Source organism: Lacerta agilis, chromosome 9 (genome assembly GCF_009819535.1).
Source record: "Lacerta agilis isolate rLacAgi1 chromosome 9, rLacAgi1.pri, whole genome shotgun sequence".
Taxonomy (NCBI): Eukaryota; Metazoa; Chordata; class Lepidosauria; order Squamata; family Lacertidae; genus Lacerta; species Lacerta agilis.
In genome coordinates, this window is record NC_046320.1 from 39388220 (window position 1) to 39406681 (window position 18462).

The window sequence follows — 18462 nt, forward strand, 5'->3', positions numbered from 1 at the left end:
CTCCCCTCCCTCTCTCTGTTTTTTTTTTCCAGGAGTACGGATGGTGGGAAAACATTTGGCACTATAGATGTCAGCCTTGTGAAGATGGGGGAGACAGAGAATGGGGAGGCAGATCACATCACAACAGATGTGCAGGGACAAAAGGTAGGAACCCAGCTCAGTGCACAAATTAAATTAGAATGATCAGATATGCCAGATGCCTATGTATTAGTATGGTCACAGTAGACTTTTAGGTTTGCATTTGCAAATTAAAATGAAGGAACTCCTCTACAGAATAAAGCATGACGCCGAGTGTTCAACTCTCCCAGCTAAAAATAAACTGAAATGGAAGAGTTTTGTTACAGAACTTTAACTCACATTTTGTTAGATCAAAATTACCAATTTAAAAATCAAGGAAGCATAATTAGCTCAGTGTGAGAAATTTGGATAGGCTGTGTCCCTGTTTTCCACCCCTCTCAAGTGCTACTCAGTACAGAAAGCGAGTTTTAAATACCACTAATAGCCTTTTAAAGAAAAAAACTTTCAGTTAGCTGAGGTTCAGTTTTGGTAGGAGTGCTTTGTTTCCAGGATTCTGATGAAGAATCAGTTTAATTTTTCAAATGATTCCTTTACTAATTTGAAAAAAAAAGACTTGCCTTATGATTATCCATATTTGGACCAAAAAAATATAAAAACTCTCTTGAATATTTTGATGCATTGCGCTAAGTGAGAATGGAACAATTTCTTCTCTGGCTAAAATTAAAATTGAAGTGGTTAAAAAAATGGAGTGTGTATGTGAGCAATGTTCACCGTATTTGAAACAAGCATTGTGAACCTGCCTAAAAATCATTTCTGTGCTAGAAAATACAAGTCTGGAAGAAATCTCTAATTGTAATGACAATGATTTTCAGTTGATAGCATAGCAACATGGTGCTTCTGAACTAATAATAATAATAATAATAATAATAATAATTTATTTGTACCCCGCCCATCTGGCTGGGTTTCCCCAGCCACTCTGGGTGGCCTAAACAGGGCTGCCTTCAGATGTCTTCTAAATGTCAAGTAGTTGTTTATCTGACATCTGAAGGGAGGGCGTTCCAGAGGGCAGGCGCCACTACCGAGAAGGCCCTCTGCCTGGTCCCCTATAGCTTTGCTTCTTGCAGTGAGGAAAGCACCAGAGGGCCCTCGGTGCTGGACCTCAGTGAAAAATATACGTGACACGCTCAGAGTAATCAGAGTAATCCACTTCTGGTTTATTGTGACTATAACACTCCTTTGAAACATGTACCTCTGACTCTTTTCTTTGTTACTGTTACCTTTGATCTGAAATGAATTGTGTTCGATTCCATTGCAGGTGAGATGTCAATCTTAATAGGAAGATGCAGTAGAAATTTATCATGTGCCCGAAACTTTCACATTGAATACAAGGGGGGTTGGGAGAAGACATAGCAATTAAGTCGCCTTCCTGAATTCATTTGTTTATCTCTGCTGCCTGTTTTACAGAATTAGCAGCAAAAGTGTTTTCAATATTTAATTTTGTTACAATGGGGATTGTAGGTAGGGATGGGAGAGAAATTCACTGAGCAAATTTGCACTTCCTGAACCAATACCCAAACCAAAACACAGCTCTCCTTTGAAATTAACATGTCACTGAATTTTGTAACAGCCAACTGAAGAATGCATATAAAAATTAGCAGTGAAGATAATGTACAAAAATGCATTCTATTAGTGGGAAATTGCTTGTAAAAATGTTGCACAAATTGACAATGTTGCATATATATGTACATACAGTGTTTGAAACCGAGACATTAAAGCCAGGAGCTAAATGGCACCTTAAACTTGGGTTATAGGCACAACCACGGAATGTCTAGGCACGGTTTTTTTTATAACAAGAATACAAAGCTGAAGATGAATGAACTGCCGCTAAAATATTATGTTCATTTTTCACATTGTCTAGTCCTTTGCCTGCCCCCCCCCAATATTCTTAAGAGGGTCACTTCTCCAGTCTTCAGAGAGTCATTGGAAGTGGGGAGGCAGAAAAAGGTCCTCATTTCCTTCCACTCTGCACCCAGAGCTCAGAAACTGCTCGCACTAATGAAATTCCCTGTCGCAAAATGCGCCTAGAACAATGGGAGTTTCGAACACTGTGTACACATATTGTAAGAAATACACATGAAAGTACAACCACATTTTTGTGTGAACTTCTTTTAATAGTAAATTTAAGTGGAAATGGGGTAAACTAAATTTAAGATTTGGGGGAAATGAGACTCCAAAATTGACAGAGTAATCAATCTCTAGTTCTGGCACTTAAATTTGGCTAGCAAGAATGCTGGTGAATTCTCCCCAGCCCCCAATCACTGACTGCCTTTCCAACTTTCACAGTATATGAATGAGTCTGGGAAAGGGATGTGAGCATTTCACCCCAGTCCTAGGAAGTGGGTAATTCCAGTTCTTCCTGTTTTAGGGAACATTCTACTTGATTTAAGATGCACCTCTGTGATTGATACAATAGCAAGAAAGTTATGGACAGTTGTCTTTCTCTCAGACAATTGGCTGCCATCTCCTTCGTGCTCCTGACTTGACACAGCAGCTTTATGTAGGTAAAAATGTACTGTTTTTAAATTGGTTTAAGAAGATTATCTTTCAGACAATGTAATAAGGGGAAATCATGATATCAAGCCCCAACATGTTGATTCCCAGGATATACTTCAACAACATAAGTGAGGTCACTTACCCTGCCAATGACTTTTTCAAAACATGCTTTCTTCAGTGAACAAGGAGGAAAATGAATGTGAGCTATGAATTAGCCCAGGAGGCTGAGGGGATGGAGATTAATAATAATAAAATAAAAGGATTGGGAACAAATGGAGCCACGACACTGTAACAATGGGGGACTGGTGAAACAAGACAAAATGAATGTGTCTCTGAATGATGCCTATTTCAAAGTACCCTTCTTATAGCTCCATAGTGAGTTGGAGGGTTTTGGATGCTTTGAATGTTCCAGTTTTGTAGCACGTTAATGGAGCCTGACGTAATTTATCTGAGAAAGTTTATGAGTTCAGTTGTTGAACTGCCTTACCAGGTTTTCCAATCACTAGGAGGCTTATAAGTGCTTCTAGTTGAATGTACTTACAATCCCCCTTAGTTCGTTGTGCAAAGTTTGGGAATGAAGGAGTAGGGCTGGCGTGCAAAGAAAATGTTGAAGTGCGACCAGCATGCGTGGTCCTGATCTGCTACTCACTTTATGTGCACACATGATCCGTTGTTGCCCTCATACCTGAAGAGGGCTGGAGTACACTTGCTGTGTGTTGTGCCAATTTCAGTGTGCTTTATGACTCTTTTAGACTTTGTATGATGAATCCTCTCATAACATTCTAAATATTTTTAACTTTTGTTTTGCAGTGTGCCTTGGTTTATGAGTGTACATCTCCAGAAAACACCAGTAGTAAAGACAATTTACCTTTATTAAATGCAGGTATGTGTGCTAAGTCTATAGGCTAATGATGGAAATAATTAATGTTCAGCACTACGCTACATGTATATAATTATGAGAAGGAGTTGGGCCCCCGTGTTCATGTGGTTTCTAACAAGAACCCATTTATGAGCCAGTGTTTTTTCTGGCTCCTGGGTAATATTCAACTTCATATTGAATAATATTTCCATAAATTAGCACCATACAAGAACTCAATACATTTTGAGGATATGTTAATTCTAAGAGAGTTAGAAATTTTTATTCATTCATTCATTATAGATAATAACACAATTAAACTGTAAATATAAATAAAACATAATAAACTAAAAGGCCACAAAGCCACAAAAACACCATAAAACAGCCAGCCAGATTAAAAATGCATCTAAAAAACTTAGGAAAAAGAAAATGTTTTTGCCAATACAAGCTTTCCAGATGAACCTCTTTGGGCACAACCTATTTGGGCATGATTGGGGTACCACCATTGAAAAGGCCTCCCTGGTAGGTACCTGCCTCACCTCAAGTGGTGGAGATACCTGCAGCAGGATTTTCACTGAAGATATTCGTGTATGGCTAGGTACATCTGAGACAGGCAGTCCTTTAAGTGTCTTGGTCCTAAGCCATGGGTAGGCAAACTAAGGCCCGGGGGCCACATCCGGCCCAATCACCTTCTAAATCCGGCCCACGGACAGTCCGGGAATCAGCATGTTTTTACATGAGTAGAATGTGTCCTTTTATTTAAAATGCATCTCTGGGTTATTGTGGGGCATAGGAATTCGTTCATTCCCCCCCCCCCCCCCAAATATATATATTCCAGCCCCGGATGTAACAGAGGCGTAATGCAATAATAATCTTCAATCCCTTTTAGTAATCTAAAAAACTGCATTCTTCACTAACGGCAGTTTCTGAACAGTCTAACTAGCACATGCAGGAGTCTTAACTTGGACATTTCCAATGCATAGGTAACTGAGGGCAGCCTCTGTCTTTCTAGGTAAGGTTTACAACTGACATACCAGCCTAAGCTGGTAAAAGTACATGTACTCAATGTTGCAGAAGCATCTTGCACTTCCAGTGGGTGAAAGATGAATCAAGGAGTACCCCCAAGCTGCAAACCTGTTGCGTCATGAGGAATACAACCTCATCTAGCACAGGATTTACACCACTCCATTGATGAACCATCCACCCCAAATACCTCTGACTTGCCTGGTTTCAGCTTTGGTTTATTGTCCCTTATGCAGACCATTATTGCAGCCGTAATTAAATTCCTTCCTAGCAGTTAGCTTTGACCTGTGCTGTAATTTATCATTGTATCCAGGTGATACAGTGTATGCATTTCCCATCTGTTCTGCTTTGCCTGTAATGTATTTACTTTTGTGTATGTATCGAAAGACGGGAATTACAGCAGTAGCTGCTGGCCATACCTAGCAAGAGTTATTGTGTTTATACTCTGCATTTCAGTGTCTTGAACAGTTTATTGTATTGTTTACAATTCTGGAAGTAGTTAGGGGGCTGGGGAAGACCGCCTCACGTGTTGTTGTTTTTTAAAATCTCCAAAGCTTAAAGGCCCTTGGCATTATTCTTGAGCGTTCTTAATATATGGAGCTCCAGCTCCAAGTGAGTTATGAAGTAGTGACTAAGAGTGGGAATGAGGTATCAATGGTTAATCTCATAGATGCTCATAACTATTTTATTTTTATCTCGAGACATTTTGGTTTTACTGCTATTCATATATAAAGCTGGAATCTTAAAATTAAAATAATATATTTTCTCTACATGTATGTGTTTTGAAAATGTGATCTTTTAACACACACACACACACACACACACACACATATATATATATATATATGAAAGGAACAAAATTCTAGAAAGGTAATGGGCATGATTTGAGCTGTATTTTAAGCCATATTTTAATTAACTGTTTGTTGTTGTTGTTGTTTGTTGGTTTGTTTTTCTATTACGTTTTATTGTAATTCATATTTGGTGTTAGCCGCCCTGATCCTGGCCCTGGGCGGGGTATGAATAAACAAACAATTTAATTGTAGCTCAGAAGCACCTTGGCTAGTTTTTGTGGACTAAAAAGCTTGGTTCATGCTTTATAAGTGTTTGTGTTTGTTTGTGTAGTTACACTAAGTCTGTCAAACTCTAACTATGATCAAAATAGCTTTCTCCTTGATGTTAAACTCTTCTTCCCCTTGGCTTCAGCCCTTTCTGTTTATTCCTGGTTATAATAATAATAATTTATTATTTGTACCCCGCCCATCTGGCAGGGTTTCCCCAGCCACTCTGGGCGGCTTCCAACAGGGATTAAAATACATGAAAATATCACACATTAAAAACTTCACTGAACAGGGCTGCCTTCAGATGTCTTCTGAATGTAAGGTAGTTGTTCATCTCTTTGACATGAGATAGAAGGGCGTTAAGGGGGAAAGAGTTTAACCAGGATGATATTGGCTTAGCTGTCCTGCCACACTAAGCTAAAAGGGTTGGGGAAGACCAAAGCAGGTATGGGCTTCTCTGCAGCACATCCATGTAGCCCTAGTAAGCCATGGTTTGGCTTTCCGTGTTGTCCAAACAGGCTTGCTAATGAGAGCTTGCTAATGGATGGAAAGTTATCTCCCATAGTTGCTATGGCAGTTGCAAGCCCATGGCCAAAGGAAGAAGGATTCCAAATCTAATGCCTTGAATTAATGTCCCAACTTTTGAATATATGAATTAGCCCTGTTGGCAAGGGTCTGTGGATGAAACATACCATTTCCATTGTTGTTTATCTACAGCATAGCTAGTTTTATCAAACAAATTTAGAAAGTATAATGAGATTCTATGTAATGAGACCATTTTGAATCTGCACGGCTAGTAAAAAAGAAATCAGCTGAACCACCACAAAAGTGCATCAACAGATGAAGTATATTTTATTTAAAGCAAAACAAAAAACAACAATGGATGTGGAGCCAGGAGAATATTATCATTCATAACACATGATCATAATGTCATCAGCTGCTCGTTGAGATTTCACTGTTTATTTCTCAGCCAAGTTCTTTTATCCTAGGAATCTGTGCCAGTAGTCCTGAGTTTTTAATCTTAGTGCAGCTGAAGTAATAAATCCAGCATCTAGTGTTCTAGGTAGAATTTAATTGTCTTCTGTTTGGGTAGCATAACTTAAGGGACTCTCCCTTTAATTTATTGAAATAAATTAAATAATAATAATAAATTAAAGGCAGAATAGATTTATTTGTGTGGTTTAATTTTTAAAATACAGCGAGAAAGAGATAAATTACTTCGCTAATAAACCACTGTGATAGCTTTTGAACAAAAATATAGCTGCGATTAAGCAACCCCATCATTTTTTTTTCCTTTTGCAGTGTTAAAAAACCCGATCTGTAAGTTATATAGATTCCCCACTTCTGACAACAAGTGGATGTGTGTACGAGAACAGATGTCTGAGAGCACTCTTTCTTTTCATATTCCCAAGGAACTCATCAGCCTGCACATAAAGGAGGATATGAGAAGGTAAGGGAAACAGCATGAAAAAGTAAAAGCAAGCTATAAAACTGTCTTTATAACATTGGTAATAGAAGTTGACTGAAATCCATGAGTTCACTGCTAGGAATCCACACAGTTTCAACCTGTTCAGTCTGCCAGGCAGCTGCCACAGGTGAGCCCAGAGGCTGGGAGTCAGGAGTTGAGCCATTGCCAATGGACAAAGTGGGAAGCCAGAGCAGAGGAATGGTGGAGGCTGGCCTCTTAGGGCAAGTGGGGCACTGCCCCACCAACCTCGGCCAGCTCCCACCTGCTTACCTGCCTTCTTATTTCCAACCAACCCCAGAGGTGACACTAGCTATCAGTTTCTTCACAGCATTTCCCTCATAAAACTCAGCAGGGAAGAGAATGGGGACAAAGCTGGAAGGAGTTACTTCTGCCTGCCATTGGCTCCGCCCATCATTCATTGCCTTCACATCATACATTTAAAGCACATTTGTAGCACTTCGGCACCTGTGACTTCCCCCAAACAATCCTGGCAACTGTAGCTTACCTCCCACAGAGCTACATTTCCCAGCACCCTTAACAAGTTGCAGTACCCAGGATTATTTTGGGGGAAGCCATGTGTTTAAAATGCACCATCAGCTCCACCTACTGTTGACCTCCCTGCCTTCTGCCTGTTCCAATGGTCACCGACAACCACTGCACAGAAATGCCACTAAGACCTTGTTGCTCATGCCAGGTCCCAGTTGCAGCAGAAGGCCTTGGGGTCCAATGGGCAGCAAAGTAGGTGAGGCAAGTCCAGAGTGTGAGAATATTTCATTGCCAGAAAGAGCTCATTGTGCAGGGCAGCTGCACGGAGAAAGGAAGGGGCCCAGTTTGAGCCTTAGGGGATCCTCACAGCTACTGGGAAGTTAAGACTTCTGTTGTTTATTGGCATGGAGCTGAGGCCTGTAGCCAGGACTTTTATGATAAAAGAGGTCTCTAAGAATACACAGAGACAAATGTGAGGCAACAAAAAGCTAAACACAAGTCTAATGTTGTAAAGGTTAGTGTTTTAATTTTAATTGAGCTAGATTGTAAATGCCTTGTGCTACTTATTTATTACTGTGTTTGTTTATAACATTTATGCCCTGCCTTTTAGCCAAAAAAGCGTTCCGGTGTCATTCAGACTGCAGTTTATTCATTTTCCTGATGTTTCCCTGTTACTTTGTGCATTATGTTTGACCTTTCACATGACGTAAAAGCCATTCTAGAAAACCAATGGCATGTGTTTGTCCGTCCCTCATTTCCGTGGTCCAGATACAGTATAATGTTTGCAGTTCTCTCAGCTCGGAAAATCTTGGGCGTACTATATACCTTTCTCTTCAGCTCACTGTTATTGTCAAACTTGAAATGTCCATGGAAAAAGCGGCCCACCCCAGAATGAACAAACAACCTGATCCAGCCACTCTTTGCCTCCCTTCCCACCTCTTGATCCTCTGGTTGTGAAGCCTGGGTTGCCCTCTCCCCTTCAACAACTGTGGAGTGGAGGGGATGGTTATAAGGGTAGTGCTTCTCTCCTGTTTTCTAACGTTCACTTCACACTGCAATTACCTACTGGTGTGAGTGAAATGAAGAGCGAAATGGTGATGTACTGTATCAGTTCTTCAGTGGAAAAGGAACGTTATGGAAGTTCTAACCTTCTAATCAGTAAAACGAATGGTATAAGCCTTGCATGTGAATGCAGCCTCAGAGTAGCTTACAAAAATTACTTCTAAAAAGACATAACACATGTGAAAGGAAAAAAAGCAAGCTCAAGCGCAAGTTCTTAAGGTTAAGACTGATGTCAGTGGCGGTTCTTGCTGTTGGCATCTAATAAAGAGCAGTCCCTCCATTCCCTGAAGCCCCCAGATCAGATCCAGGAGAAAAGCTGCTGACAATGTCCAGGCCAGGACAATGTCCACACAGTTCTCCCCCCTGGCATAATGGCAGCTAGAATCCCCACAGGGAAAGGCTTGGTGGTGTTACCCTCTTCCATGGTCCAGAAACAGAACTCATATCTACAAGGAGTTATGTCCTCAGTATTGTGGGCCTAACCTTATAGAACCCACTCCCAATAGAGAAACCAGGCAGGAATCATCTCTACAGAGTTTCAGACGTCAGGTCAAAACAATTCTATTTTTCTGGTGTTTATATTTTATTTTTATTTTCTTTGTAAGACACTTTATAGCCACATGTAAAAATGGGCTGTACATTTTAAAAATAAATAAATAGATAGGCTTAAAATGAACTTTGATTGCAGCCTTATCTTTCATGCTTTATAATGAGTTATAAAGCTATGAACCTAAAATTTACTTAGCTCATACTAATCATGTTCCTTCATCATAACGATCATAATTTTAATCTGAATGCAATTGATATAAGTGATCCTATGCAAACATCAAATTCAGACTGTAACTCAGGGGTAGGCAACCTAAGGCCCGGGGGCTGGATGCAGCCCAATCGCCTTCTCAATCCGGCCCATGGACAGTCCGGGAATCAGCGTGTTTTTACATGAGTAGATTGTGTGATTTTATTTAAGATGCATCTCTGGGTTATTTGTGGGGCATAGCAATTCGTTCATTACCCCCCCCCCCAAAGTATAGTCTGGCCCACCACATGGTCTGAGGGACAGTGGAGTGGCCCACAGCTGAAAAAGGTTGCTGACCCCTGCTGTAACTTCTGTGGTAGATAGCCAGTGTGAATGAGTGCTGAACAGATTAACATAATGAAAGCCTATGGACAGTTTAATTACATTGTTCCAACCACCCAGAGCATCAATCCTTATTTTCAATGTTGGAAGTTATTGATTGTAAATAGGGCATTTTGATAGTCATCAGTCCATTAATCTTGCCACAGGCTTATGCTTAAACATAATGAAATTAATTAAGTCATTAAGAAAGTAGCATCATAGATTTAACTATGCTTCTTTTCTTTAACCTTAGCTGATTGTTATATTAACACTGCAAGGAAACACACTGAATAGGAGCTAACTGTATGGTTTATAATCACATATAATTAATAACAAAGTAATGGTACATTTCAAGTTGTCATGCAGGTATGTCTAAAAACCAGCTCAATCAAAATAGGCTACCGTTTCTAAGTATTTTTAATAGCCATGTTTTATTTCCAACAAAACCCTCAGTCCACTGCATGTGTTATTTCTTCTAATCCATTATTTCGCAATATGGCAAGAAATCCTGCAAGCATACAGATTTACCCACTCCTACTGGGATATGCAAACCAAGCAGTATGCAAAGCTTAAGATCTAAATCTAGTAAAGTGATCGTGGAAGGGGTGCTTTAAGAAGATATTGAGAGCTATAGTCTGCCTTCAAAAATATGCAAATGAGTCCCAGTAGAAGTTAATGAGAACAGCATGCATCTGCATTGAATGAAGGGTTTAGCACTTATACAAAAAGGATTTTCACTGTTTTATGCAACATTTAGCCACCTGCTCCTGATTTCAGATTAACCTTTAAGAAGGCGGCCTTCTGAGAATGTAACTTCCAAATGCAGGCAAACTTTGTATAAAACTTGTTATTTAGGATTCATGTGACCCCCAAACAGTATCCTATCCTGACACAGCTCAAACTCAGACCCATTTAGCTTTAATACATACACACACGACAGGGGGAGAAACTTTTACACTTTGATTTTTATTTTATTTTAAACATTTCATCTTCTCTGTTGACATTTGGAGTTCAAGCACTCAGCAGAAGTTGAATTAAATACTGGATCCCTTTTGAAGAGGCACACTTTATTCTGGATATAATCACACAGATATTCTGAGTTTTGGAAAAAATAAGAAAGTTATGCTTATTACAGGAAATACATGCATGATCGCAGAAATTCCTAGTTCTGTATAAATAAGCGGGAGGTTCATTGAGCCATGCTTGTTCTTGCACCTCAGCAGGAGAGACATAAAAGACACTTCCTCTCCCAAGGCGAGGATGAAGAACGTGGAAGTAGAAAATGAGATCAGCAACCCAAAGAATATCAGTCCAGCACCTGAAGGAAGGACAGCATATTTTACGTTAGAAAGGACAGTCTAGGAAACTTGGAGGTTACTCTCTCAGTCTACTCTTTCTCATGCAGACACATCCACTGCATCCCAACACTTCCATCATCCTCAGCAGAGCTCACAGTGGCGAACAACAATAAAATTAAAACCATTAAAGAAGTATAACAGTAAAAAAACCAGCGCTTACTAATAGCAGACTAAAAGGATAAGAGAATAAAAGCAGCAGCTTTATAAGCTGTTTCACTACAGTAGCTTCCAACAAATTAAAATAAATTACCAAAGTCTTCCTAAAGAGGAAGGCTTTAGCAACATGGTAGAATGCTATTAACGACGAGGCAAGAGAAGCTGCTTTTGAGAGGATGCTCTAGAGGTTTAGTGCAGGGACATAGAAGGCCTAGTTGGCCCCAACTTAAGGATACACAAACAGATCTGTACTGAAGACCTCAGTAGGTAGGCTACTCTTCAGATAGGAAGGATGCTCTTCAGATAGATACTCTGCTCCTGCTGTCAGAACAAAATGAAGAATGATATAATAAAATGCCATAAAACTGTTACTAACAATATGATAAAAAATACAGTATAATACCTAAGCACTAGGCAGCTTTCCTATTGAAAAATCAGCAGGCTTGAGAGAACAGAAATGCCTTAATAGGTATGTCCTAAATATTGCAATTGTGTGGATGTGATGCACATACCTGAGTGGCTGCCTCCCTGAAATAAGTTTGTTTTTCTAGTAAATGTTTAAAAGATCTCTGGCGACATGCTAGCCTACCTGTTGAAGAAGATATTCCTTCAAATATATCAGACCCGAGGCATCTAGTTCCTGGAGAATAAGTGTTTTGCTAAGTGTTTCCCATTTCCCTGAGTGATGTCAAGTCCAAGGACTAGGCTAGAGGATTTAGTTTCCTTTGGATGAGAGAGCACTGCAGGCTAATGGTGCTTTTGTAATATTTGAAGTATTTACAAATGAAGTAAATAACAGCAAAAATCAAATTCCCACCCGCACCCCACTGACCCTCCATCAAGTTCGAAGATAGCGACAAAGTAGCCCCATTGTACTTGATTTTATATACTGCTTTGGTGACAGAGTCCCTGAAATGGATTGCAATAAAAACACCATAGCATATGAAAATACCACTACCACCATGGCCGCTTCTAATCCAGGAATCGGTCCTCCTCATTCTCCAAGTTCAAAGTGATAACTCCTATCTTTCAACCTCCCACAACTCTAGTTGTGCAGAACACTAGTCTCAGACCCTTCTTGCAGGTGAGCTGTCCATAGTATCCAAAGCTGTCAGAAGAGCCAAAAGAATTATCATGGTCACATTCCCCCTATTTATCTTCTGGTGCGGGTCCTTTGTAAAGGTGACTAAGCCTATCTATATACTCATCTTTAATGATGTCAATTTTACTAAATCCATATAGAAGTAAATCAAGATAATCCGTTTCAGCTTTCAACTGGTAAGCTGGTGTCCATTTAACCAGCCTGGTAGGAAGGGTTGATTAGACATTAGTCTGCAGTTACACAGCATATCCCCCTCCCCAACTCAAGAACAACCTTACAAACATGCTTTCTTTTCATTATCAGGACCACTTGTTACCTCAGAAATGTATAGTGGTACCTCTGGTTACGTACTTAATTCGTTCCGGAGGTCCGTTCTTAACCTGAAACTGTTCCTAACCCGAAGCACCACTTTAGCTAATGGGTCCTCCTGCTGCTGCTGCACCGCCAGAGCACGATTTCTGTTCTTATCCTGAAGCAAAGTCCTTAACCTGAAGCGTTATTTCTGGGTTAGTGGAGTCTGTAACCTGAGGTACCACTGTATTTGAATTTGCAAAAGGCAATTCAGCTGTGAGGGCCAGGGTCAAGGAGAACTGTTGGGCATTCGACAATTGTCTACATCATAGGATGCCCACAACTGACTTCAATCCAGTACAGGAGAAGACTCTGCAGACTTCTGTAGTCAATGTAGCAACCACCATGTACAAAACCAAATTGTCAACTTTAGCAGCCAAACTTTGTCATATGCTTTCAGGAAGCACTAGATGAGGTAAAATTCCAAAAGACTGAACAGGAAAACTGGTAACTTGCTGACGGATTTCCTTTTGTAATATCGGTGATGTCAGATCTGCATTAAGGTTGCTCACGAGTAATCAGGCGTGAGTCTCAACTGTCTTTTAACAGTTTAATGGTGCAGACTATTTACAGTGCAGAGAACGTGAAAACATGACCGTCCTAGTCACTCGCAGAATCCGGGAGTGCTGGTTTCCGGCTGTGACCCCAACATAAGAATTTAGGCACCCCAAAGCGCCACCTCCCCTGTCTCCTTTTGACCCCTCTGTGCAACTGGGGCAACAGAAGTGGTGTGCTCCCCTCAGAGCGAAACTCATGAGGCGTGTTGGGGCTCTCAGCAGCATCTCCAAGCCCTTGCCTCGCCTGGCTGTTTCCAGCCCGCCCTTCCCCACTGGAGGAGGTGCCGCTTTTCCCGCTTGAAGAGGTTTCACTACTGAGGAGGTGTCAGGGCTCTCGGTACATCGAGAAGACCTCCCGCCCTGCCGAGGGCAGTTCCCTGACATGGTGATTTCCCATGACACTGACATTTTCACTTAGAATAAAGATTAATGAGGTTAGAAATGTATCCTGGTGTGATATGTTTAAAAGGGAAAATAGGATTTTTACTTAAGCTAATGTTTTAATTAGTTTTTGTTTTTAGTGTAAAACAATGTTACTCACACAGTTGTTAGTATCTGTCTGTCTTGGGAGACAACAGAGGAGTGCATCTTGGGGGCTGAAGTCAAACTGTTGAAGAGTTATAGTGCCCACTGTGGCTGTAGAGACCAGTATGGGAGAGAAATATTTTGCTGCAGCTGGGGGAGATGAAAGCATTTGGTTGTGCTGCTGCAGATGCACCATGGTGTTTCTTCTCTTTGCACTCCTCCCAGCAGCCATTCCACTTCTGGTCATGGCTGTGGATACACAACCTTACTGTCCAGGCACTGCAGTTGTCTTCAAGGGATTCCAACACACAGCAGGTTTATATTGCCTGCTGTTGAGCTGTACTGCCTCGCACAGTACAGGTGAAATTATTTTCGTGTGGAATGTGATTATTTGCAATCCCATGCCACTGGTCTAAGTAAAAATAATAATAAATTAAGACCAATGGAATAGGCTCTCTTCTTCTAGACGTATTAACCATGCTTCATTCCCACATAAAAGGCCATCAGACACAATGCTAATGATGACTTTTGTCTGGACAGTTTGTGTCTGGACTTGGTAGTGGGCTGGATGAAGATGAATTATGAAGGCACTGTAGGTGGGTGGTTATTGGGTCTGGGAAATAGATGTTCATCCTGCTCTGGGTAGGGTTGTACTCTCTGTTCATGGAGCTTATAGTTTGGTAGTAGTCCATCCAGCATTGTCACTTGATGTCTAGGTGGCTTCAATGGCTCAGATGCATTTTGGCTGTTTTTCCAGCTACAACTGTTTCTGGACAGGGACAGCCTCCACTATCAGAGGTAGCATACCTCTGAATAGCAGTAGCTGGGAATCACAGGTGGGCAGGTTGCTATTGCATTCATGTCCTAATCGCTGGCTTTCCACAGACCTCTGGTTGGCCACTGTGAGAACAGGACTACATGGACCATTGACCTGATCCAACAGGTTCTTCTTATGCATGCACTATACAACTGAACTACAAAATGGTGGTGTGTGTGTGTCAATAAACATTGTAACAATTTAATTGCCTGTTGAACCACTCATTAGTAGCTAAATATTTTTGTGTCATGGGGCTCATGCTGTGACTTTCTTTTTCCTTCCATCCTAGGAATCAGGACCTTAATGAACTCGGGGAACTTGCTCCACATTGGGACAATATGCGGAAAAGTGTTATTGCACACTGTGATCAAATGTTAGCTCTCTACCAAAGCATGCTTGCAGAACTTGGGAAGTATACAGGTATGAGGCTGTTCTCACTGAAGAGCTGAAGTAATGATCTGATGCTTTCTACACAGCTATGTGGCATGGGTGCCATTCAGTTGATATCCTTGCCACCCAACTCCTGAAGAGTTCAGGAATGACCCTTGAGCATGTATGCTGCTCCCCTCCTCATGCTGTTTTCACTTGCCCTCACAATGAGGAGAACTGAATGAGTGCACTGGAGATTCCTTAATTATTTGAATGAAGGACCTTCTGGAGCCTTGAAAATAAAGTTTAAAAAAAACCACAGTCTCAGGCTGTGCGCACACCATACATTTAAACACATAACTTTCCCTGAGGAATCCTCGGAAGAAAAATTTTATATCATCAAACATATAGATAGATAATTTAATCATTTGTGTGCACGCGCACACACACACACACACACACACACACACAGGTATGCACACTACTTTGTATCCCTCCCTCCTTAAAGTCAGTTAGAGCTGCATCTTTTGAGTTCTCAGGTGATTTCTGGTCTGGGCATTCCAAACCAGACTCAAATCAACCACCCCTTTTTGGCATCTGTCTGTCTCAAGAGACCATGAAGTACACCTCCAGGGGTGAAATCAAACTGCTGTGTTTGCAGCACCGAAGTGACCTCCCGGGGTGCACGTCTGGCCATTGTGTATGGAGGTCGTGGGCTGCCCAAATGACAGTACTCCTCCTCTCAGTCTTGCTGATGTTGTCCAAAGGAAAGCAGAGCAATACGTTTAGCACCAGCTTGGCTGCCAGAGTTGCTGGAAGGAGGCGTACAAGGTGCCCCTTAGTAGTAAGGGAATCTGTGAATGCCTGTGGTAGTGTAATACATAGGTCCTGCTTGGAAATATGTATCTTGAGTTAATAGTATGTGAACAATCATTGTGCCTGTTTGGTCCACATCCTCTGGCCTCTCTTTCTGTAGTGGTGTAACTAACTGCATAAGTCTTCAGGTTCAGGTAGGTAGCTGTGTTGGTTTGACACAGTAGAAATAAATTTTATAAATTGTCCAGTAGCACTTTAGAGACGAACTAAGTTTGTTCTTGGTATGAGCTTTCGTGTGCATGCACACTTCTTCAGTTAACCATAGTTTCCCATTTTATCCAAACTGGGAAACTATGGTCATGAGGTCACAATCTTAAACAAACTTCAAACCATGGCTTAAAGCTTTGACTTGCTATGAATCTTGTAACCATAGTTAGTATGTAAACCCCCTGGCTTATCATGGCAAAAGAAGAAGAGAGGGAAGGGGTGGCAGTGTGGAAGCAAGAGTGTACTGGTTCAGTGGCATAGTAACAGGCTAGGCCACAGTAACAGTAAAGCTCATAGTTTTGGGTGTCCACTTACCGGTATGCTTGGTAGGGACAGTGAGCTTTGGCAGCTGGTGCATTGTAGAGACCATCTCCAACCACAAACTCACTAGCTGGCAATTATCAAACTTGTATCCTGCCTTTCAGCATAAAAGCTTCCAAGATACCCATGACGAAAGCACAAGTCCTGACTGTAACATGAGATTAATAATACTGTACGATGCCAGAGGGCTGTTGTAAGGGTTATTTAGATAATATATGTAATATATGAATGCCTGATAATATATTTGTAATGTTGTGGGAATTGGTCATTCATATTTTATGATTCCACGAATGCAAGGGGGTAGTCTCCTTGTTCAGCCTATATGGATAGCATTGTGTTGGATGCCACCACTCTAATGCTTTGCCCCTGCTACATCTCTCCACCCACGTTAGACTCAAACAAGTCCTTGCACAAATTGTACTGTCTACAGGGCTGCTTCAGACTCCATAGAAATCTTATATAATCCCAATTCTAAATCATATAAACACAGTGTGCAAGTTATCAGTGAAAACAATTCACTTTCTGCTCTATGAAGCCATATTCGGAATCCTTGATAGATCACAGCTTCCCATGATTGGAAGATGCAGGGCTGGGTGGTGGGTGGGTTGGATCCTGAAAATCACAAGCAGAAAGAAGCTTGTGGAAAGGGACTTTCCTGCTCCTTCCTCCCTAATTCAGCCTGTCCCCCCCCCACTAAAAAAAAGTTGCTCCTAGGGGTCTGAACTTATGTGGAAATTGCCAGGTCTTATGCAGCCAAAATAGCAGCACAGGGGCAGATGAATAAGGTATTTGTTGGTGGGGTGAGGGACAAAAACTGGGGGCTGGGGCTGGAATGGAACACTGAACACAGTGGCAGAGGAGGGGGGCAGTCCTCCCCGGATGCCATCTCTGAGGGGGGTGACAAGAAGGCACCCTGCGGGGGCTCACCCCGCCACCCCTGGGCATGGCGGCGTGAGCAGCCGCCATCGCGCCGCTGTAGCCGCGAGCAGAGGACCCCCCCCCGCTGTCCCTACGATGCCGCTCTGCATGTGCGCTGCACATAGTGGGGCTGCGCATGCACCGCTGGGCGGTTTGCCCTGCCCCTATGGGCAGTTCTCCCTGCCCCTCGACACCCCGCACTGGGTGCTGGAGAGCCTTCCTTCGCCCCTGCCTGAACACAAGCATTCCTCACTGCGACATTCCTCTTTTTGTAACCCTACAAACACAATATAGTTCAAATGTGGCGTCAAACATGCTGTGTACTGATTTTTAGCCATTAAGAACATCCATCACTAAACGCAGGGGGTGGGTGAGACAGAAACATTAGTTCATTCTGTGAATTAAAAGCTATTTTGTCAACTGCTTTTGAGGTGCATGCTGAGAGAGACAGTTAGCAAGCCGATATTTCCTTGATGCACAACAACACATTAAAAGCAATTTTAAAATGCTGTCGATGTGGAAGTATTGTTCTGGCATTTTTAGAAAGACAGAGCATCACATGGGCACCTCAAATAATGATTCTTTTCACTTTTTCTTCCCAGGCTCTTCTTTCAAATCAAGCTGCAGTAAAGGAGAAAAGACACTAGAATTTGTTCCAATCAATCTACATCTGCAGAGAATGTATGTGCACAGTCCTCGGTTAAAAGGTAAGCTGTATTCGGTGCACAGTTTTCTGCTTAGTAATTTGGTGCAGGTTCTGTCCTGGAAACTGTTTTTCTTCCAGACTCCTATTAGCTGCAGACTTTTAAATTTCAGCAGTTCTTCCTTTGAAACACTCAGAGCATTTTAAACATTGCTCCTTGATCAAAAAGGTCAGTGTTTAATCAGATCTACCTTCAAGTCAATCATAGTTGCAGGTTTGTGGGACAAATATGTGAAGCAATGCCATTTGCAGATAATAGTTGGGGAAGGTTGTAGTTCAGTGCTTTATTCTGACGCTGACACAAAACCCCACATGTACACTATGCAAGCCTTACCACCCCACCCCACCTCTTCCTTCTCTTCTTCCCCAACCTTATACTGTACTCAACACTAATGTCTCACGACAGGTGTAGCTGGTCAACGAGGCTTCAGCAGGGGACAGGGTGGGAGCAGGTGTCAAAATGGGACAGGCCATCTCAGAACAGTGCTTCAAAATAAAGGACCTTACTATCATAAGCAGAGGCTCTAGTACAATCACATATATTTGTATGCAAATCTCAAT

At 41.6% G+C, this 18462-nt stretch overlaps 1 protein-coding gene across 6 annotated transcripts in view; it reads left to right on the plus strand.

Annotated features, from left to right (window-relative positions):
• Positions 1-18462, plus strand: part of INPP4B (inositol polyphosphate-4-phosphatase type II B) — a 205737-nt gene that overhangs the window by 119772 nt on the left and 67503 nt on the right. For all 6 annotated transcript variants that reach the window (XM_033160867.1, XM_033160868.1, XM_033160869.1 and 3 more), the window contains 5 exons: positions 33-144; positions 3382-3454; positions 6811-6958; positions 14797-14927; positions 17801-17905. In XM_033160867.1, the coding sequence (XP_033016758.1) occupies positions 33-144; positions 3382-3454; positions 6811-6958; positions 14797-14927; positions 17801-17905 (569 nt within the window). The remainder of the gene's footprint in view (positions 1-32; positions 145-3381; positions 3455-6810; positions 6959-14796; positions 14928-17800; positions 17906-18462) is intronic.